The sequence below is a fragment of the Balaenoptera acutorostrata genome, chromosome 14 (genome assembly GCF_949987535.1).
Source record: "Balaenoptera acutorostrata chromosome 14, mBalAcu1.1, whole genome shotgun sequence".
Lineage (NCBI taxonomy): Eukaryota > Metazoa > Chordata > Mammalia > Artiodactyla > Balaenopteridae > Balaenoptera > Balaenoptera acutorostrata.
The window spans coordinates 44173748-44196550 of record NC_080077.1 but is presented as its reverse complement, the minus strand read 5'-3'; the positions used below and the strand labels follow the sequence as shown (position 1 = coordinate 44196550).

At 39.2% G+C, this 22803-nt stretch overlaps 1 protein-coding gene and 1 long non-coding RNA gene across 3 annotated transcripts in view; both read right to left on the bottom strand.

Moving 5' to 3' along the window:
- Positions 1-100: 100 nt before the first annotated feature.
- LOC130704761 (uncharacterized) lies at positions 101-18559 on the bottom strand. The gene is made up of 3 exons (XR_009005233.1): positions 17956-18559; positions 16623-16710; positions 101-233 (listed from the first exon to the last, which is right to left on the bottom strand). It is a non-coding gene; the product is annotated as an uncharacterized LOC130704761 (long non-coding RNA).
- An 862-nt stretch (positions 18560-19421) lies between these two features.
- GOPC (golgi associated PDZ and coiled-coil motif containing) overlaps positions 19422-22803 on the bottom strand; it is a 35843-nt gene continuing 32461 nt past the window's right edge. For both annotated transcript variants that reach the window (XM_057528029.1, XM_007190758.2), the window contains one exon: positions 19422-22520. In XM_057528029.1, coding sequence (XP_057384012.1) covers positions 22390-22520 — 131 coding nt within the window. In that variant the 3' untranslated portion in view covers positions 19422-22389. The remainder of the gene's footprint in view (positions 22521-22803) is intronic.

The window sequence follows — 22803 nt, the reverse complement described above, 5'->3', positions numbered from 1 at the left end:
GTATTCACTTGGGACTTGTGCTTCTAGAATCTTAGGATTCATTCATCTTTATCAACTGTGAAAAAGTCTCAGCCCCTTTTTTCCACTACTACTTGCCTCTTTGCTGTTTTCTTTATTCAGTCCTGGAATTCCTGTTGAATGCTCGTTGGACATTCTCATTCTATCCCCCATGTCTCTTCATCCCTCTTATTTTCCACCTCTTTATCGTTCTGTGCTGCGTTCTAGGTCAATTCCTGAAAGACAACATGGCACAGTTGTTGAGTACATGGTGGACAAGGCACCAGAACTTCTCTGCACCTGTTTCCTTGCTTGTTACCTGGGGGAAAAAAAATACTCTCCCCCTACCTATGGCTGTTATGAAGATTAAATGAAGCTTTCAGAGCACTGTCTGGCCCACATGAAGCACTGTATAAGATTACATATTACACTCCAGTTTACTAATTCCCAATCCTGCTATCTAATCGGCTGTTTAATCATTGAGGTGTTTTTTTTTAAACTTTTTTTTTTTTAAGTTTTATTTATTTATTTATTTATGGCTGTGTTGGATCTTCGTTTCTGCGCGAGGGCTTTCTCCAGTTGTGGCAAGCGGGGGGCCACTCTTCATCGCGGTGCACGGCCCTCTCACTATCGCGGCCTCTCCTGTTGCGGAGCACAGGCTCCAGACGCGCAGGCTCAGTAATTGTGGCCCACGGGCCCATTTGCTCCGCGGCATGTAGGATATTCCCGGACCAGGGCTCGAACCCGTGTCCCCTGCATTGGCAGGCAGACTCTCAACCACTGCGCCACCAGGGAAGCCCCTCATTGAGGTTTTAATGTCAATTATTAAAAAATTTCTGGAGGGTTTACTGATTCTTTTTCAAGTCTTCCCTTTTCTACACTATCTTGGTATTTTCTTTGGCTTTGATTCCTTCTTTTAATCATTTGAAACCTACTAATTTTACATTCTCTTTGATTTTTCTGTTATCTTCATCTCTTTTAGAGTAAAAGCCAAAGTCTGTGCAGTGATTTATAAGGCTCTGTCAACGCTGTCCAGTAAAACTTTTGCAAGAATGGAAATACGCTCTGAGCTGCTCAGTAGGGTAGCCACCAGCCACGTGTGGCTGTGGAGCACTGGAAATGTGGCTGGGGTGGCTGAGGAATAAATTTTTAATTTTGTTGAATTTTCATTTATTTAAATGTAGATGGCCACATGTAGCTACTGTGTTGGACAGGACAAATCTGTGATCTGCACCCCCCATCGTGCTGTCACCTCTCTGACCTCATCTCCCACTTCTCCCACCTTGTTTACCCCATGCCAGCCACGTGGGCCCTCTGGCTGTCACCTACATGTGCCAGGGACACACTCTGCACTTGCTGTTCTCTTCCTGGAAAACTCTTCCCCTAGATAGCTGCACGGCTTGTTCTTTTACCTCTGTCAAGTCTGTACTCCACTGAAACCTCCATGACCTCTTCCTTCCTCTCCCTGTCAGAAAACTGCACATTTCTCCTCTAACACATTTTCTATCTCCTTTCCTACTTTACTTTTCTCCTTAATGTGTCGCTAATCCAGCACAGTTTTATTTTCTTGCTTATTATCTGACTCTCCCACTAGCCATATCCCATGAGGGGAATGACTTTTGTCTGTTTTGTTCCCTGCATATTCCCAGCACTTAGGACAGTGTTCAAGAAGTATTTGCTCAGAGAATGAACAAGCAGAAGTTCTTGAGGCTCTGTCCTGTTTGTTGTTTCTACCGACTCTTGTTTGTGATGGTTTGTGTCTTTGTGTGGTCTCAGACTTTTGATTGTGAGCCATCCCTCAGCAGGGCTTTTTCCTCCTTGTGAAAACTTCATGATAATGTCCTTTCTGAGGGGTTTCGAATTTGTATCTGTCAGGTACACCAGGTGGGTCTGCCAGATAAAATACAGGATACCCAGTTAAGTTTGAATTTCAGATAAAAAACAAATAATTCTTTAGTTCAAGTATGTTCTGTGCAATGGGACAGATTTATACTAAAAAATTATTCATGTCCTATAATTTTTATTTGCTAAATCTGGCAACCCTAATACCAGGAGTATCACCCAACCTGCACCGGTTTGTATTTTAACTTTTGGATTGGTGGTTCCTAGACTACACTGAAAGTTTAGACCCAAGCCTGTGTGCAGCACAGCCCTCTGGTTTTAATTCCTCAGGGGAGACTGCCCTTGTCACCCAGGGTCATTCATTCATCCTTCGTTGTCTTATTGGGCAGATTTTTTCAGGTTCACTCTTTCACTGTTCCTGCCATGCCTAACCGCAAATCTTGTCTCCTATCCCTTCCTGGAGGTTAAATACCCAGCGTCTAAGGAACTGAAACCCTCCCCAACCCCAGGATGCCCAGAGCCTCAGCTCCAGTCAGTGCTTGTCACTCTACTTGTCAGTTTCTTCTTTGATTCTGATACCTGGGTATTTCCCTTTATTTCTTAAGATTAGCTGGGCCTTTTAAAGAATTCTGATTTTATTTTACCCAGGAAATTCATAGACAGTTTTTCTTATCTAGTCTGCCATCTTGGAATGATACCTCCCCAACAGACAGAAGATATCATATTTATTGCAAATAGCACAGGCTTTACAACCATATAGAACTCAGGTTTAACCTGGGATTTAATCTTTTTTTTTTTTTAAACGTTTCTTTAATTAATTAATTAATTTATATTTATTTTTGGCTGTGTTGGGTCTTCGTTTCTGTGCGAGGGCTTTCTCTAGTTGTGGCAAGCGGGGGCCACTCTTCATCGCGGTGTGCGGGCCTCTCACTATCGCGGCCTCTCTTGTTGCGGAGCACAGGCTCCAGACGCGCAGGCTCAGTAGTTGTGGCGCACGGGCTTAGTTGCTCGCGGCATGTGGGATCTTCCCAGACCAGGGCTCGAACCTGTGTCCCCTGCATTGGCAGGCAGATTCCCAACCACTGTGCCACCGGGGAAGCCCCTGATCTTTTTAAATACATGATTTCAGGCACATTATACGGGTGTTAAATTAAACAAGGAGGACATGAGACTGATGTGGCTCTAATGCCATGGCAGCCTAGGTAAGCAAACCAAAATCTAAGCCTGTAAATAACTCAAGGTTATGGGGCTTCCCTGGTGGCGCAGTGGTTGGGAGTCTGCCTGCCAATGCAGGGGACACAGGTTCGAGCCCTGGTCTGGGAGGATCCCACATGCCGCGGAGCAACTACGCCCGTGAGCCACAACTACTGAGCCTGCGCGTCTGGAGCCTGTGCTCCACAACAAGAGAGGCCGTGATAGTGAGAGGCCCGCGCACCGCGATGAAGGGTGGACGCCGCTCGCCGGAACTGGAGAAAACCCTCGCACAGAAACGAAGACCCAACACAGCCAAACATAATAAATAAATAAATTTATAAATGTCACCTCTAGACATTGAAAAAAAAACACAATGTAACAAATGAACCTGTGTATGTCTTTAAAAAACAAAAAAAAAAAACTCAAGGTTATGAAATGGAAACCTAAGGACAACCAATCACAAATAGCGAACTAGTCTTTACGCTCTAGCCAATCAAATAATTTCCTTTCTTTGCTTCCATACTTTCCATACTTTCTCTAAGTCTTTCTTCTGGCTCCTTTGGTGGAGTGCTCCTAACTACTTCCAGTTTGTCTCTACCCAATTAGAATCCATAAATGCTCAAATAAACTCTTTAAAATTTTAATATGCCTCAGTGTATCTTTTAACACTGGTGAGTTCTAAACCCACTTCTTAATCCCTAAAGTGGAAAGGATTATAAAAGGGCTGTTGTGAAGACTAATTATATCAGTGTTTTGCATAAAGAGGTGATCAATAAATACTGCCTCCTTTTCTTTCTGCCCAATGTGAAGTCTAAATTGTCTTGCAACACCATTTCTTTTAGTCCTTTTCAAGTGGAGGCTGCCTTTTCTCTTCAACCATCCCACAATGCACACCTTCCTCCCGATTCCCACTTCCCCATCCACTCTCTCCTTCAGCCCCATGCAAAACTCTCTGCCTTTATGATACTCGTGCCGGCTAGCTCTACCACATTTTCTTCTCCGTGTGTCACCTAATATCTTCCAAGCCATTTTCCCCATTGACTGAGGACTGTCACCTAGCTCAGTTCTTCTCTGTTTTTCCTCTATTAATCATGTTGAACAGTTCAGTGTCCAACATGGTCACTTTTATGATTTTTTGACATTTACTCTAGAAACCTGCAGTTCACTTAAACCACCTCCACACACGTCCACACTTGTTATCAGCAAGAACTCCAGCTCTGAAATCTTAATAATAATTCTGTCTCTGCTCAAAACCTCCAATTCTTCTGATTCCTCACCTTTTATCCTATTTATTCATTGATCTCATTAAGAGATTTAACTTAATTTCTTTAATGCCTAGATCCCATCATTTTCCTCTGGCTGCTAAGCTTTTTCAGTTGCCTCTTCTTCCCCATCCCCATCCATCACTTGAACTGTTTTAGTGTGAGCATTTTCATTCTATGGTCTCTCCTGGACTGCCAAACCTGAGGCCCCGACAACGTAAGCGCCCTTCAGGAAACCATCTTCACATCTCCATCACTGCAGCAGAAAAACACTGCGTAACTATTCACACAGGGGCTCTTACCAACTCCCAGTTTCCAGTTTACCTGGGGCTCATTACTCCTCAACCCTTTCACTTATCTTGGATCCACTTCTTTTTCCATCTCTCTCAGCAGCTATTCCAAAGCAATGCCACTCTGCAGTTTCCCTTTGCTCTGAGATCTTGCCACCTGCTTCACCTAGAAAGTCACTAAAACCAGATCCTACAACCACCTGCCCATCCCTCTTCCCACGAAAAGCTGTATCTACTCCAGTCCTTCCATCCTGTGTCGATGGAAAAGGTGTTTGAAACCTTCGCCCACTGCCTCTCCCTCACCTCTGATTTCCCTCCAATTATTTCCATTTCCTTATTTTCAACTTCTCCCTCTGAACTGGTATCTTCCTCTCAACCTATAAACTTGTTCAAATCTCTCACAAATGTAAAGAATTCTCCCTTAATATCCCAAGCCCTTCTAATTACCTGTCCTCTTTCTTCCAAGAGCGATCTAAGCCTAGAATTTTCATATGCTTTATCTCCCATTCTTTTTTCTAATGGAATTTTTAGTTTCTATAATAACCCTTTCCATTTGTTCAAGCCTTCTTCTGCATCCTTTCAGGGCATTTTAAATGGTCTTCATGTAATAATACACATTTTTGGTTTAATTTATGCTTAGGTGTTTTTTGTTGTCATTGTAAATGATCCCACACCCCTCCTTTTATATATCAAGAACCACTATGGCCCTAGTGGAAAAAGGCATGAATTCTGGGACTAGCCTGCCTGGGTTCAAATTCTGCTCTAGTTGTGTGACCAAGAAAATGTTATTTTACCTCTCTCTGACTCCATTTCCTTATTTCTAAATGAAGATCATAATAATATATACCTCATGGGGTTATGGTGAACATTGCAAGAGTTAATACACGTAAAACCTTTAGAACAGTGCCTGACCCATGATAAGCACTATGTTGGTATTAGCAGTTACAGGCATATATATTTTAATATATAATTAATTTTTTGTCCTGATTGATTTGTTTACATACTGCTCCTTTACTAAATTCCTTACTTCTAGTAGTTTTTAGTTGATTTAGTTTTTTGGGAATGTGATCATAATGTCTGCAAATAGTGCTGATGCAACCTCTTTTATAATACTTATATGTACATTTAATTCCTCTAGTGCCATATTAAATGCTTCTAGTATCTCCCTACTAAACATGATGCTAGCTTTGGGGCATAGATTATGTTGGGGTATATGTTATTAGGTTATGTCCCTTTTTTCCCCTCACCAAGAATGGGTATTGAATTTGACCAATGCCTTTTCAGCATCTATGGAATTAGAAGCAAATGATTTTCTTCCCTAGGATCCCTCTCTAGACCCAGCCAAATGATTAATTATACCATTAGATGCCCTAACGTTAAACATTTGATTATGGTGCATGAGTCTATTAAAGTGCTGCTGAATTCACAGTGATAACATTTTATTTAGAATTTTTCCATTAATATTCTTTTTCAAGATACCCTTTCATTTTGTTCTTTGTGTCAATCCTTATCAGGTTTTTTTTAGCTTGACAAAAACAATTTAGAAGTTTTCTTCTCTTCCTAGGTTCCTTGCTTGCTAGGCATTAGAATTATCTGCCCTTTAAAGGTTTAGTAGTATTGCCCTGTGAAACTATATATTGGAGTAATTTGGCAGGGTTGGCAGCAATCTGACAATTTTTTTCTATTTTTTTCCTAGGGAAATCTGTTTAGATTTTAAAACTTCAGTTTTGGTAGACTGTATTCTCTTAGAAAAGTTTTCAAATTTATTCATATGGAATTGAACAAAACAGTCTTTCATTATCCTTTTACTTCCCCCTGCTTTTATGGCTATTTCTCCCTTATTTCCCATTTTGTGCATTTGCCTTTAGTACTCTCCTTTTCATGACTGGTATAGCCAACAGTTTGTCTTTTTCCCCTGAAAAATCAGTTTTTAATTTTTTTTTAGTTCTACTATTTTCCCACTTTCAGAAGGTGATAATCCACTTGTTATAGCCATAGGCAGAGGTAAAAATGCCCTTAACAATGGTGAGGATGACAATAGGAAGGCACCTAGTGACAATGACACTTCCCTGAATGTCACAAACATTGCTTACTGAAGAATTGGGGACCGTAGGCACACACACACAGAACATTTGTGTGTATGGGGAGGGGGAATGCTACAGTCTCAAGGATCGAGGACTCTACTTGTAACTTGAGAAGTTCTTGCATTCTAACAGTCACTCAACTACGAAGAAACTATTTCTATTGAAATCCAGATCCAGCTCAACCATCATTTAAAAAAATCAAAACAGTTAGACTTCCCTGGTGGCGCAGTGGTTAAGAATCCACCTGCCAATGCAGCGAACACGGGTTCGAGCCCTGGTCCGGGAAGATCCCACATGCCGCGGAGCAACTAAGCCCGTGTGCCACAACTACCGAGCCTGCGCTCTAGAGCCCGCGAGCCACAACTACTGAAGCCTGCACGCCTAGAGCCCGTGCTCCACAACAAGAGAAGCCACCACAATGAAAAGCCCGTGAACCACAACAAAGAGTAGCCCCTGCTGGCCACAACTAGAGAAAGCCCACGTGCAGCAGTGAAGACCCAACACAGCCAAAAAATAAATAAATTAATTAATTAAAAAAAAAATCAAAACAGAATCAATCCTAGGCTTCATCAAACCTTGCACCATTTAAGAAAAATAAAAATAATTATTGGGAGAGCAAGACTGAAAAACGAACAATTTCATCTGTATTTTCTTTTTCCCTCTTTGAATATGGCCTATTAAAGATGAACCAAGAGATGGATTTGAGTTCTGCCTCTGACACTTACTAGCTGTGTGACCCTGGAAAGTAACATCTTTCCTAGTCCTCAGTTTGTTCATCCTCATAATAAAGAGTATTTTATTTGATAATCTTTATAAAGCCTTCCAGCTCTAACAATAGGTGGCAGTAAAATATCACATTTGGAATCTTCTGCCCCCTGCTGGCATTTTAGCAAATTGCAAATTTTACCTTTCCAAAGCATAGAGTCTAAGTTTTAGTTGTCTGTTTCACATTTCGTGTATCTAATTTTCCTTCTTATAGTCCATTCATCTATCATCCTACTTAAAGGCTAAGGCTTTCTTTTATAACCAAATACCCTCTTAACTTGAACTTTAAAACAATCTTGTTACTTTTGCTGTTTAAATCTTCCTTCTCTCCTAGTTTCTTTGAAAGTTTTCTTGCAATCTCCACTATTGTGAGAGACTTTTATAATTTTCTTATGGTTCTATTTTTACTTTATAAATTTTGAAGCTAGTTTAAATTGGCATATACAAGATTAGAATTATTTTCACATTGGAATGTGAAGGTAGCAGGATACAAAATTAATATACAGAAATCTGTTGTTATTTCTTTACACGAACAATGAAATATCAGAAAGAGGAAGTTAAAAAAAATCCCATCTAAATCACATCAAAAAACCCAAAAAACCCAAAACCTAGGAATAAATTTAACCAAGCAGGTGAAAGACCTATAAGCAGAAAACTAGAAAACATTTATAAAGGAAACCGAAGATGATTCAAAGAAATGGGAAGATATCCCATGCTCTTGGATTGGAATAATTAATATTGCTAAAATGGCTATACTACCCAAAGCAATCTACAGATTTACTTATTTTATTATACAGTAGGTTCTTATTAACTATCTATTTTATACACATCAGTGTATACATGTCAACCCCAATCTCCCAATTCATCCCCCCAGCCCCCCACTCTACTTTCCCTCCTTGGCGTCCATACGTTTGTTCTCTACATCTGTGTCTCAATTTCTGCCCTGCAAACCGGTTCATCTGTACCATTTTCTAGGTTCCACATATATGCGTTATTATACGATATTTGTTTTTCTCTTTCTGACTTACTTCACTCCGTATGACAGGCTCTAGGTCCATCCACGTCTCTACAAATGACCCAATATCATTTCTTTTTATAGCTGAGTAATATTCCATTGTATATATGTAACACATCTTCTCTATCCATCTGTCTGTCAATGGGCATTTAGGCTGCTTCCAGGACCTGGCTACAGTGCTGCAATGAACAATGGGGTGCATGTGTCTTTCTGAATTATGGTTTTCTCTGTGTATATGCCCAGTAGTGGAATTGCTGGGTCATATGGTAACTCTATTTTTAGTTTCTTAAGGAACCTACATACTGTTCTCCATAGTGGCTGTATCAATTTACATTCCCACCAACAGTGCAAGAGGGTTCCCTTTTCTACACACCCTCTGCAGCATTTGCTGTTTGTAGATTTTCTAATGATGACTATTCTAACCGGTGTGAAGTGATACCTCATTGTAGTTTTGATTTGCATTTCTCTAACAATTAGTGATGTTGAGCAACTTTTCATGTGCATCTTGGCCATTTGTATGTCTTCTATGGAGAAATGTCTATTTAGGTCTTCTGCCCATTTTTTGATTGGGTTGTTTGTTTTTTTAATATTGAGCTGCATGAGCTGTTTTTATATTTTGGAGATTACTCCTTTGCTGATTCGTTTGCAAATATTTTCTCCCATTCTGAGGGGTGTCTTTTTGTCTTGTTTATAGTTTCCTTCACTGTGCAAAAGCTTTTAAGTTTCATTAGGTCCCATTTGTTTATTTTTGTTTTTATTTCCATTACTCTAGGAGGTGGGTCAAAAAAGATCTCGCTGTGATTTATGTCAAAGAGTGTTCCTCCTATGTTTTCCTCTAAGAGTTTTATAGTGTCCGGTCTTACATTTAGGTCTTTAATCCATTTTGAGTTTATTTTTCTGTATGATGTTAGGCAGTGTTCTAATTTCATTCTTTTACATGCAGCTGTCCAGTTTTCCCAGCACTACTTATTGAAGAGACTGTCTTTTCTCCATTGTATATCCTTGCCTCCTTTGTCATTAGTTGACCATAGGTGTGTGGGTTTACCTCTGGGCTTTCTATCCTGTTCCATTGATCTATATTTCCGTTTTTGTGCCAGTACCATATAGTTTTGATTACTGTAGCTTTGTAGTATAGTCTGAAGTCAGGGAGTCTGATTGCTCTAGTTCTGTTTTTTTTCCCTCAAGATTGCTTTGGCTATTCGGGGTCTTTTGTGTTTCCATACAAATTTTAAGATTTTTTGTTCTTGTTCTGTGAAAAATGCCATTGGTAATTTGATAGGGATTGTACTGAATCTGTGGATTGCTTTGGGTAGTATATTCATTTTCACAATATTGATTCTTCCAATCCAAGAACATGGTATATCTCTCCATCTGTTTGTGTCATCTTTGATCTCTTTCATCAGTGTCGTATAGTTTTCTGAGTACAGGTCTTTTACCTCCTTAGGTAGGTTTATTCCTAGGTATTTCATTCTTTTTGTTGCAGTGGTAAATGGGATTGTTTCCTTAACTTCTCTTTCTGATCTTTTGTTGTTAGTGTATAGGAATGCAAGAGATTTCTGTGCATTAATTTTGTAGCCTGCAACTTTACCAAATTCACTGATCTAGTAGTTTTCTGGTGGCTTCTTTAGGATTCTCTATGTATAGTATCATGTCATCTGCAAACAGTGACAGTTTTACTTCTTCTTTTCCAATTTGTATTCCTTTTATTTTTTTTTCTTCTCTGATTGTTGTGGCTAGGACTTCCAAAACTACGTTGAATAATAGTGGCAAGAGTGGACATCCTTGTCTTGTTCCTGATCTTAGTGGAAATGGTTTCAGTTTTTCACCATTGAGAATGATGTTTGCTGTGGGTTTGTCGTATATGGCCTTTATTAGGCTGAGGTAGGTTCCCTCTATGCCCACTTTCTGGAGAGTTTTTATCATAAATGGGTGTTGAATTTTGTCAAAAGCTTTTTCTGCATCTATTGAGATGATCATATGGTTTTTCTTCTTCAATTTGTTAATATGGTGTATCACATTCATTGATTTGCGTATATTGAAGAATCCTCGCATCCCTGGGATACATCTCACTTGATCAGGGTGTGTGATCCTTTTAATGTGTTGTTGGATTCTGTTTGCTAGTATTTTGTTCAGGACTTTTGCATCTATATTCATCAGTGATATTGGTATGTAATTTTCTTTTTTTGTAGTATCTTTGTCTGGTTTTGGTATCAGGGTGATGGTGGCCTCATAGAATGAGTTTGGGAGTGTTCCTTCCCTTGCAATTTTTTGGAAGAGTTTGAGAAGGATGGGTGTTAGCTCTTCTCTAAATGTTTGATAGAATTTACCTGTGAAGCCATCTGGTCCTGGACTTTTGTTTGTTGGAAGATTTTTTTTTTATTTTTTTTTTATTTTTGGCTGTGTTGGGTCTTCGTTTCTGTGCGAGGGCTTTCTCTAGTTGCGGTGAGCGGGGGCCACTCTTCATTGCAGTGCATAGGCCTCTCACTGTCGCGGCCTCTCTTGTTGCGGAGCACAGGCTCCAGACGTGCAGGCACAGTAGTTGTGGCTCACGGGCCCAGTTGCTCCATGGCACGTGGGATCTTCCCAGACCAGGGCTCGAACCCGTGTACCCTGCATTGGCAGGCAGATTCTCAACCACTGCGCCACCAGGGAAGCCCTTGTTGGAAGATTTTTAATCGCAGTTTCAATTTCATTACTTGTGATTGGTCTGTTCATATTTTTTATTTCTTCCTGGTTCAGTCTTGGAAGGTTATGCCTTTCTAAAATTTGTCCATTTCTTCCAGGTTGTCCATTTTATTGGCATAGAGTTGCTTGTAGTAGTCTCGTGATGCTTCGTATTTCTGTTGTGTCCATTGTAACTTCTCCTTTTTCATTTCTAATTTTATTGATTTGAGTCCTCTCCCTCTTTTTCTTGATGAGTCTGGCTAAAGGTTTATCAATTTTGTTTATCTTCTCAAAGAATCTGCTTTTAGTTTTATTGATTTTTGCTATTGTTTTATTTATTTCTATTTCATTTATTTCTGCTCTGACTTTTATGATTTCTTTCCTTCTACTAACTTTCAGTTTTGTTTGTTCTTCTTTCTCTAGTTCCTTTAGGTGTAAGGTTAGATTGTTTATTTGAGATTTTTCTTGTTTCTTGAGGTAGGATTGTATTGCTATAAACTTCTCTCTTAGAACTGCTATTGCTGCATCCCATAGGTTTTGGATGGTCGTGTTTTCGTTGTCATTTGTCTCTAAGTATTTTTTGATTTTCCTCTTTAATTTCTTCAGTGATCTCTTGGTTATTTAGTAATGTATTGTTTAGCCTCCATTGTTAACGTATTGTTTGCGTTTTTTTATGGGTTTTTTCCCGTAATTTATTTCTAATCTTATAGCGTTGTGGTCGGAAAACACGCTTGATATGATTTCAATTTCCTTAAATTTACCAAGGCTTGATTTGTGACCCAAGATATGATCTATCCTGGAGAATGTTCCATGTGCACTTGAGAAGAAAGTGTAATCTGCTATTTTCGGATGGAATGTCCTAAAAGTATCAATTAAATCTATCTGGTCTATTGTGTCATTTAAAGCTTCTGTTTCCTTATTTATTTTCACTTTGGATGATCTGTCCATTGGTGTAAGTGAGGTGTTAAAGTCCCCCACTATTATTGTTACTGCCAATTTCCTCTTTTATAGCTGTTAGCATTTGCCTTAGGTGCTCCTATGTTGGATGCATATGTAAGTGTTATATCTTCTTCTTGGATTGATCCCTTGATCATTATGAAGTGTCCTTTCTTGTCTCTTGCAACATTCTTTATTTTAAAGTCTATTTTATCTGATATGAGTAGTGCTACTCCAACTTTCTTTTGATTTCCATTTGCATGGAATATCTTTTTCCATCCCCTCACTTTCAGTCTGTAAGTGTCCCTAGGTCTAAAGTGGGTCTTTTGCAGACAGCATATATATGGGTCTTGTTTTTGTATCCATTCAGTGAGCCTGTGTCTTTTGGTTGGAGCATTTAGTCCATTTACATTTAAGGTAATTATCGATATGTATGTTCCTATGACCATTTTCTTAGTTGTTTTGGGTTTGTTTTTGTAGGTCCTTTTCTTCTCTTGTGTTTCCCACTTAGAGAAGTTCCTTTAGCATTTGTTGTAGAGCTGGTTTGGTGGTGCTGAATTCTCTTAGCTTTTGCTTGTCTGTAAAGCTTTTGATTTCTCCATCAAATCTGAATGAGATCCTTGCCAGGTAGAGTAATCTTGGTTGTAGTTTCTTTCCTTTTATCACTTTAAATATATCATGGCACGCCCTTCTGGCTTGTAGAGTTTCTGCTGAGAAATCAGCTGTTAATGTTACGGGAGTTCCCTTGTATGTTATTTGTCATTTTTCCCTTGCTGCTTTCAGTAATTTTTCTTTGTCTTTAATTTTTGTCAATTTGATTACTATGTGTCTTGGTGTGTTTCTCCTTGGGTTTATCGTTCCTCGGACTCTCTGTGCTTCCTGAACTTGGGTGGCTATTTCCTTTCCCATGTTAGGGAAGTTTTCGACTATAATCTCTTCCAATATTTTCTCAGGTCCTTTCTCTCTCTCTTCTCCTTCTGGGACGCCTATAATGCGAACCTTGGTGTGTTTAATGTTGTCCCAGAGGTCTCTTAGGCTGTGTTCATTTCTTTTCATTCTTTTTTCTTTATTCTGTTCCGTGGCAGTGAATTCCACCATTCTGTCTTCCAGGTCACTTATCCATTCTTCTGCCTCAGTTATTCTGCTATTGATTCCTTCTATTGCATTTTTCATTTCAGTTATTGTATTGTTCATCTCTGTTTATTCTTTAATTCTTCTAGGTCTTTGTTAAACATTTCTTGCATCTTCTCCATCTTTGCCTCCTTTTTCTTTGGTCCTGGATCATCTTCACTATCATTATTCTGAATTCTTTTTCTGGGAGGTTGCCTATGTCCACTTCATTTAGTTGTTTTTCTGAGGTTTTATCTTGTTCCTTCATCTGATACATAGTCCTCTGCCTTTTCATTTTGTCTTTCTGTGAATGTGGTTTTCGTTCCACAGGCTGCAGGACTGTAGTTCTTCTTGCTTCTGCTGTCTGCCCTCTGGTGGATGAGGCTATCTAAGAGGCTTGTGCCAGCTTCCTGATGGAAGGGACTGGTGGTGGGTAGAGCTAGGTGTTGCTCTGGTGGGCAGATCTCACTAAAACTTTAATCCGATTCTCTGCTGATGGGTGGGACTGCGTTCCCTCCCTGTTGGTTGTTCGGCCTGAGGCGACCCAGCACTGGAACCTGCAGGCTCTTTGGTGGGGCTAATGGTGGACTCCAGGAGGGCTCATCCCAAGGAGTACTTCCCAGAACTTCTGCTGCCAGTGAGTGTCCTTGTCCTCGCAATGAGCCAGAGCTGCCCCCCACCTCTGCAAGAGGCCCTCCAACACCAACAGGCAGGCCTGGCTCAGTCTCCTATGGGGTCAGTGCTCCTTCCCCCTGGGTCTCAATGTGCACACTACCCTGTGTGTGCCCTTCAAGAGTGGAGTCTCTGTTTCTCCCAGTCCTGTCGAAGTCCTGCAGTCAAATCCCGCTAGCCTTCAAAGTCTGATTCTCTGAGAATTCCTCCTCCCATTGCCAGACACTCATGTTGGGAAGCCTGACGTGGGGCTCAGAACCTTCACTCCAGTGGGTGGACGTCTGTGGTATAATTGTTCTCCAGTTTGTGAGTCACCCACCCAGCGATTATGGGATTTGATTTTATTGTGATTGCGCCCCTCCTACTGTCTCATTGTGGCTTTTCCTTTATCTTTGTATGTGGGGTATCTTTTTTGCTGAGTTCCAGTGTCTTCCTGACATGATTGTTCAGCAGTTAATTGTGATTCCCGTGCTCTTGCAAGAGGGAGTCAATCTACAGATTTAATGGGATCCCTATCAAAATACCCATGACATTTCTCAAAGAACTGGAATAAATAATAATAAAATTTATACAGAACCACAAAAGGCCCAGAAATGTCAAAACAACTGTGAGGGGCTTCCCTGGTGGCACAGTGGTTGAGAATCTGCCTGCCAATGCAGGGGACACGGGTTCGAGCCCTGGTCTGGGAAGATCCCACATGCCGCGGAGCGACTAGGCCCGTGAGCCACAGTTGCTGAGCCTGCGCGTCTGGAGGCTGTGCCCCACAACAAGAGAGGCCGCGATGGTGAGAGGCCTGCGCACCGCGATGAAGAGTGGCCCCCACTTGCCGCAACTGGAGAAAGCCCTTGCACAGAAACGAAGACCCAACACAGCCATAAATAAGTAAATAAATAAATAAAATTTAAAAAAAAAAACAACTGTGAGGAAAAAGAACAAAGCTGGAGGCATAATCATTCCAGACTTCAGACAATACTACAAAGCTACAGTAAACAAAACAGCGTGGTGTTGGTACAAAAACAGACATATAGATCAATGGAAAAGAACACAGAACCCAGAAATAAACCCACACACCTATGGTCAATTAATCTACAACAAAGGAGGCAAGAATATACAATGAAGAAAAGACAGTCTCTTCAACACGTGGTGCTAGGCAAGCTGGACAGCTACATGTAAATCTGTGAAATTAGAACCTCTCATCATACCACATGCAAAACTAAACTCAAAATGGTTTGTCATGACACCATAAAACTCCTAGAAGAGAATATAGACAAAACATTCTTGGACATAAATTGTAGCCATATTTTCTTAGATCAGTTTCCCAAGGCAAAAGAAATAAAAGCAAAAATAAGCAAATTGGACCTAATCAAACTTAAAAGCTTTTGCACAGCAAAGGAAACCATTAACAAAAGAAAAAGACAACATATGGAATGGGAGAAAATATTTGCAAACAATCCGACTGACATTAGTATCCAAAATATATACAAACAGCTCATACAACTCAATATCAAAACAACGAACAACCCAATCAGAAAATGCACAGAAGACCTAAGTAGACATTGCTCCAAAGAAGATATAGACAGTTCCCCAAGGAAGACATTCAGATGGCCAACAGGCACATGAAAAGATGCTCAACTTTGCTAATTATTAGAGAAATGCAAATTAAAACCACAATGAGGTATCACTTCACACCAGTCGGAATGGATGTCATCAAAAAGTGTACAAATAATAAATGCTGGAGGGCGTGGAGAAAAGGAAACCCTCCTATACTCTTGGTAGAAATGTAAATTGGTGCAGTCACTATGGAAAACTGTATGGAGGTTCCTTAAAAAACTGAAAGTAGAGCTACCATATGATCCAGCAATCCCACTCCTGGGCATGTATCCAGAAAAGATGAAAACTCTAATGTGAAAAGATACATGCACCCCAATGTTCATAGCGGCATTATTTACAATAGCCAAGACATGGAAACAACCCAAGATCCATCAATAGACAACTGGTTTAAGAAGATGTGGTATATGTATACAATGGAATACTACCCAGCCATAAAAAAGAATGAATTATTGCTACTTGCAACAACATGAAACAACCTAGAGAATATTATATTAAGTGAAGTCAGACATAGAAAGATAAACATTATATGATATCACTTAAATATGAAATCTAAAAAATAATACAAATGAATCTATCTACAAAACAGAAACAGACTCAAAGACACAGAAAACAAACTTATGGTAAATCAAAGGGGAAAGGAGTGGGGAGGGATAAATTAGAAGTATGGAATTAACAGATACAAGTTACTATACATAAAACAGATAAACAACAAGGATTTATTGTATAGCAGAGGGAACTATATTCAATATCTTGTAACAACCTGTAATAGGAAATAATCTGAAGAAAAAATATATGTAACTGAATCACTTTGTTGTACACCTGAAAACTAAAACAATATTGTAAACCTACTATAATTTAAAAAAAAAAAAAAGAATATAAGTAGCTTTCTCCATGCCTGATAATGCTTTTTTTTTCCTTGAAGTCTATTCTCTCTGATATGAATGTAACTATCTCAGCTTGCCTTTGGAGAATATATGCCTAGTGTATCTTCTTTATCTTTTCACTTTCAAACTTTCTGTATCCTTAGGTATGTTCCTCATAAAGAACTTTTTGCTGGATTTTTTCCAATTTGAATCCTTTCTTTCAACTGGAGAGTTTAGCCCTTTATCAAGCACTGTCAAAAATCTAATCCCAGTAACACTTCCTTGGCTTCTGCCAGGATACGCTAGCCAAATCTTACCTTTTTTGATGTGTGGTCTTTCTTCTCCCTTACCAGGCCCAGCACATCTGCAGCCAGGATTTGCTAGGATTTAACCCTAGTTATAGGCCTAGCAGCAAAGAGAGAGGAGAGTGGCAGTTACTGTCTTGGGCTGCGGGGGAGAGGGGGAAAAGGGTGGGAGGAGGAGTGGTGGGTAGCAGCCTCTGCAGCATCTTCCAGCATAAGCAGAGGTGACTGATTAGGGAAGGCTGGGCTGCTTCTGCAAGACTATAGGATGCAGTAGGGACTGCAGAGTCAGCATCTTCAGGGGCATCCATCCAGGTGTCCCCATGGCATGTTTCAAGGTTCTAGGTTTTCCCTACCAGCACCTTGATTTTCACAAAATATAATGTGGCTGAACATTTAAGTCAAGTCTCTGAAGCTTTGTGACTGTAACAATTAGATGTTCAGCCTGAATCTCGGCTGTTTCAATCCTTCCATTGCAGGAGAAAAGGCCTCCTTATGAGCTCCCCAGAGGTCCTTTGGCTCTCACATTTCAGTATTAACAGCCTGATAACATCCCTCAGTCTCTCATTATCCTTCTATAGGTCATCAATACAACCAAGCAGTAACCAGCCAATTCTGGTGTTTTTGTAGACACTGTCCTTTCCATATTTATCAAACGCCTGCCTCACTGAACTTCTAGAGAATTCCTCTCCATGGGGATATTTGCCTAAGTTACCACCTGTTTCTGGGGTCTCTAAGACCACCCCCAGGTTGAGCAACTTGCTAGAAGGGCCCACAGGACTAAGCATAGACCTGTACTCACAACTGTGATTTATTACAGAGAAAGAACACCAAGCAAGCAAAATCAGCAAAGGGAAAAGGCACGTGAACAAAGTGCAGATGAAATGAGCACGAGCTCCAAGAGTCTTCTCCCAATGGAGTCACACAGGATGAGCTTAATTCCTCCAGCAATGATGTATAATATGTATAAAGTACTGTCCACCAGGAAGCTGGCCTGAGCCTGGGCATAGGAGTCCAGGGTTTTTATTGTGCCCAGTCAAGTAGGCACTCTTTGCCTAGCATGTACCAAAATCCATGATTCCCAAAAGGAAAGCAGGTGTTCAGCATAAACCCTATTGTCTGCACAAACATTTCAGGCACAGTAAACCACTCTTATCAATTAGGGAATGGGGGAACACTCGTGAAGTCCAAACTGCTGGACACTAGCCACAGGTGAACCTCAAAAGCAGGCCTTTCTAAGGATAACAGGTTCAGGCCTGCTTTGATAACTCTTTTCTGCACACCATCTGTGAAATATCTAGTAACTGAGCCATAACCTTGTGCCAAGGCCTATATGTACACCACTTACCGGCCAGGATGTCATCCTCTTCATCCTTTGGGAGGGAGATGAACCAGCTCCTAATCTGCTATTAACCTGTTTTCTCAGATCTCACTCCTGGTCCACTTGTGTTAGTCTGGGTCCTCCAAGAAGCAGACACCAAGACCAAAAACGGATCAGCTATAGAACAGACTTACTAGGGGCAGTGCTGGTGAGGAAAAACAGGGTGGGAGCTGGGGTTGGTAGGAGGCTGGAAGGCAACCAGCCCCTGATGCAGGCATGACCCCAGGTAAATGAAAGAAGGAAGGATGGGTGAAAGTGACCTAGAGACCATAACGCAATCCTAAAGGAGTCTGGCAAGACCGTCAGGTAGTCTTCAAGCCAAAGTGAAGGAGTCAACTCTCTGCCATGCTCAGTCCCTGGCTGGCAGCAGCGTGAGGCAGAGCCTGTGCGTTAATGTGGGGATGACCAGAGTGCAGAGGATGGAGGGCCTTCAGTCCCTTATGTTCCTTCCTGCTGGAGAGCTGAGGGGTGCATTCTCCTGGCTGCCACGACCATGAATGTAGCTCTCAAAATACACCTGAAAAAGATTTGTGATCAGACAAATATTTAGCACCAACAGCACATGGTAATTTGCAATAATACCTTTCAGCTAAAATTTTTTTAAAAAGGTTAATTATAAAATCCCTTAAATAAAATAATCTTTTTAATTTAATAAACAGAACAATATCCTATGTGGGTGAATTCTGGGGAAAAGACTTTTCCAAATTGCTTGGTGAATTGGAAGCTGATACACAGCATATTGTATTAGGACTAAATCAAAGTTACTCAATGACAAAAAAATAAATACTTCTAAATGTTCATAACTCAAGTAATTTTCTGAAATATGGTTTACATTAATTAATACTTAGAGTAAAAGACCATTTGTGAGTTTTTCCTCCTGACTGACCTCAGATATCCTTGATAAAGAAAAAGCATTCCTACACATTCTACACCTAGTTCTCAGGTTGACTATAAATGACCACATGTACAACTTCTGAGGCAAACAAACTGAACCATGTTTACAGATATTTCTAAAATGATTTTATACACAATTTGGGAACTTCTAAATCATATATGCTTAGATGATAAAATGGATAAATACCTTCTTACATAGTATCTAATAGGATTTGTTTTCTAATTTTTATCAATGTTATCCTCAAAGGCAACATTCGCCATCAATATTTGTAACATAAAACTCACCCAAGGAGACTAGAGTTTTTGCATCTGCTACAATTCAACAGAAAACTGGTCCCGCAGCTGCTCTGGCAGCTCCTTCCAACCAATATGCTTTTAACTAATTCAGATTAAATAGTTCCTAAAATCAAACAGTTAATTCCTACTAAAAAAAACTGTTCCACCATAGTAACTAGGTTCAGCCTTTGCATGGACTTTATGACTTGCTGGTACAAATAACAGAAGCTACTAGAAATAAATAATAAATAAAATATATAACATGGAAGAATTGCAAAATGTTTATTTTTTTAATGCGATTAATACCATTTTAATGTAGGAGAGGCCATCTTTATTTACAGGCTAATAAAAAAATACTAAATTCAACACAACTAGATATAATACATTTCTCAAAAATCTTATAGATTTGAGGCTGACCCTATGTGGAAGACTGGATAGGTGGGATAGTGATTACGTAATAAGGATGTCAGAAATGTGCAACTTAACACATGAATCAATATACTGTTTCTAAACATGAAAACAAAATAAGTCCACGGTGGGGGGAATAGAACCAGCACCAATGACAAGCTGGGCTAACTTCTGACAACTGTTCAGCTAAAACCATTCAGTTATATTACCAAGGATCAAAAAACTGTTGTCTCTTTTCAATCTATTTTAACAAGTCTCATAACCTAAATGTTGTCTGCCATCATATTCACAACAGACACTTAGAAGAGAATTTTAGAAGTTAAATGTAAATATATACACACATACATACAACCCTCAAACTCTTGAAAATTTTTTCTCAGCTATTCTGTTTGTGTGTGCATATGTATATTTTTCTTTTTCCTGTTTAATTGTAATGGCTTTGCAACAGTTCTCTCCTTATCTGTTTGGTTTTGTCCTTGAAACTCGTTATGAGTTTCTTTCCTGTAAACGTGAAAACATAAGAACTGTTTCTCATTCAGTCCTTTGGGAGAAGTCTGTAATTCTTAGTCCATCCCCCGAAGACTATATATTCTAAAATGAACTTTTATCTGAGTACTTTCTAAACACCTGGCGGGAATCTCATAGCACCTTCTGAGCAACAGTGCCCTCACACAGGCCTGCAAAGCCAAGGTGAGGCAGGAATGAAATGGGAACCGGCCTTTGCAATTTTAAACTACCTGGGAAGTTTTTCATTCTGCTTATAAGCCCAAAAAAGTTTGTATCACAACCATCTCATACAATTCTTCATATTACACGGCGTCCTCATAGAAATGCCAATTCAAGGCTCTAAAAAAAAACCCCTTTATAGACATATTAGTTCTTGAAAATCAAAAGGTTTTAGCTAATGTTTCCTAAGGATTCAGTCTTTGTAGGTAAAAGATACTCTCTGAAAAACTGCCATGGCCATCCCATCCCAGGTTGTGTTTTAAAAAGATAAGATAACATGGTTTCAAGTCAAAACAAAAAGTTTTCAGATACGTGTCAATGGAAATTTTTTTGACTAAATGAATACACTGGCTAAAATCCAGTTTGCAGATCTCATGTCATGCACGGGGCATGTGTTGGAGTAGGGGATGCATAAGGAGAAGACTTTTTTTCTTTTAAGAGGCCTAGCCTGCCAGGAGCAAACAATAACATGTAGCTTGCTTAATCAGTTGTACAATTAAATACTAGCTTCTGCTTAGAGGCAATGCTATGCTACAAGGTATTTTAATATCAGTAACCATATATACTACGAAGTGCATTTCTATTACAAATTAACATGGTGATATACAGATGAACAAAACCACCCAAAACAAACCATAAATGAGCAACAGTTAAAACATAAAATTTATAAATAGCAAAACCACCAAATAAAGTATATACATTTTATAGATTTACCTATGAACAAATATACAGTGCATCTAGGAAAGATAAAAGAATGTGTTTCATATCACGTAACATTTGAGTATTAGAAAGAGATACTGATAATACTCTGAAAGCCTTCTCCCAATCAACATTCCCTTCAACGTATGTCCTTTAAAACAATGATATTGGCAAAACTATCATCTCTTTAAATGCAATGTTTTCACTTTCCCCTGCCCAGTACAGTGGCCTTCGGAACAGTAAATAAGAGAGCAGGCACTCCGTGCTTATTCCTGGGATAAGCGAAGTAGCAAATCTAGTTTGCATATGAAAAGCACTTTAGTCAAACAAACACAAACAAGAAAAGCCAACCAAAACAATTACCATATCAAAACATGTCCACCTTATCTTACCCTCCAGTGCCTCAGCTTTTTGGATGATTGGCAAATCAGTTAGGTACTTTGAGAGAAAACTGCTTTTGAATGTATCTCATTGACATGGTAATAAATTTGAGCTTTTACTGACAGAAAAGATGTATCTTTAAGTGCCAGGACTATCACAAGACAAACATTATGAACAACTCAAAATGTATAAAACTGTCTTTCGTGGATTCCAGAAAAAAAGCATTTGTGACTAAACATTAATAACGTAATACTCCAATACCATGCACACAAGATCAACATAATTGAGAACAGATATTTTACATTCATCTGCATTTCTTTTAAAAACCTAAAATGTACAATGTACAATAACTTTTCTGAAACTATTTCTAGTGCAGCATTGATTGATAAAGGATTGCTTAAAGAAAACTATTTTGTACTGAATGAATAACACTGAAAAGCAAACTCATAATAAATGATCATTAAGAACTGACTTAGATATCAGGAAGCATATTAAATTAAAAAAAAAGAAAACACTAAAACCATTCTTTCAGTTAAAAAAAAAAATTAAGTCAAGCCTACATTTCTGCAATTCAAGTTCTATCCTTTGAAACACCACACTTAGCATTCTGGAATATACAATATGAATTCATTTATTCTCTTATATTTAAAGGCTATTTCTTAAAAAAATTCCAGTTAGCACTGTCCTTCTACTAAATGGAAAAGGAATCAAATAAAACAGTAGTGCTTCATTTGGTACTTAAGAGCCTAGTACTATCCTTTTGGGAAACACATGCTTTGGTGCTTTACAATTTTAAGAAAATCAAAGTTACTTTACATGCAATAGCTAATTATGGTATACCACAGAAAACAGGGAGTTTTATGCATTTAGAATTGTTCACATGAAGCCCTGAGGTACCCGCCTTTCATTTAGGCAACAAACAGCCTCCCTTGATCTTGTACAGTCTTTGTCACCGTCTTCCCTAGTGCCCCAAATTCAGAATAGTCTGATTAACAATCTTGTCTGGAGATAGTCATTTTAATAAGATTTTTTATGATACAGACTGTGCAGATCATCTAATTTAGAAGCACCATCTTCGAGCGGAGTTTCACTTGAAGTTCCTAGGTCTCCATTTTCATGTGCATCAGTTACTGCTTTCTTATTAAATCCTGAAAGAAAGAGAAAAAAACCAGATACTTTCTAGTTAAAAAAAAAAAAAGTCATACTTTTATTGAGCTATAACAAAGGAATGCCCACTGTAATTAATAATAATAATATGGAGCAAATAACGGGACCCTAGATTAATCAAGTCAGCAATCTCTGACAAAGGAATTCTTCCTTCTTATAGCAGATATCAAACACTGTACAGATTTTTTAATATTATCTATTGGACCTATCTAAAAAGTATATAAAATTTCCTACCAAATTTTCTATGAAACTTAGAACTGATAC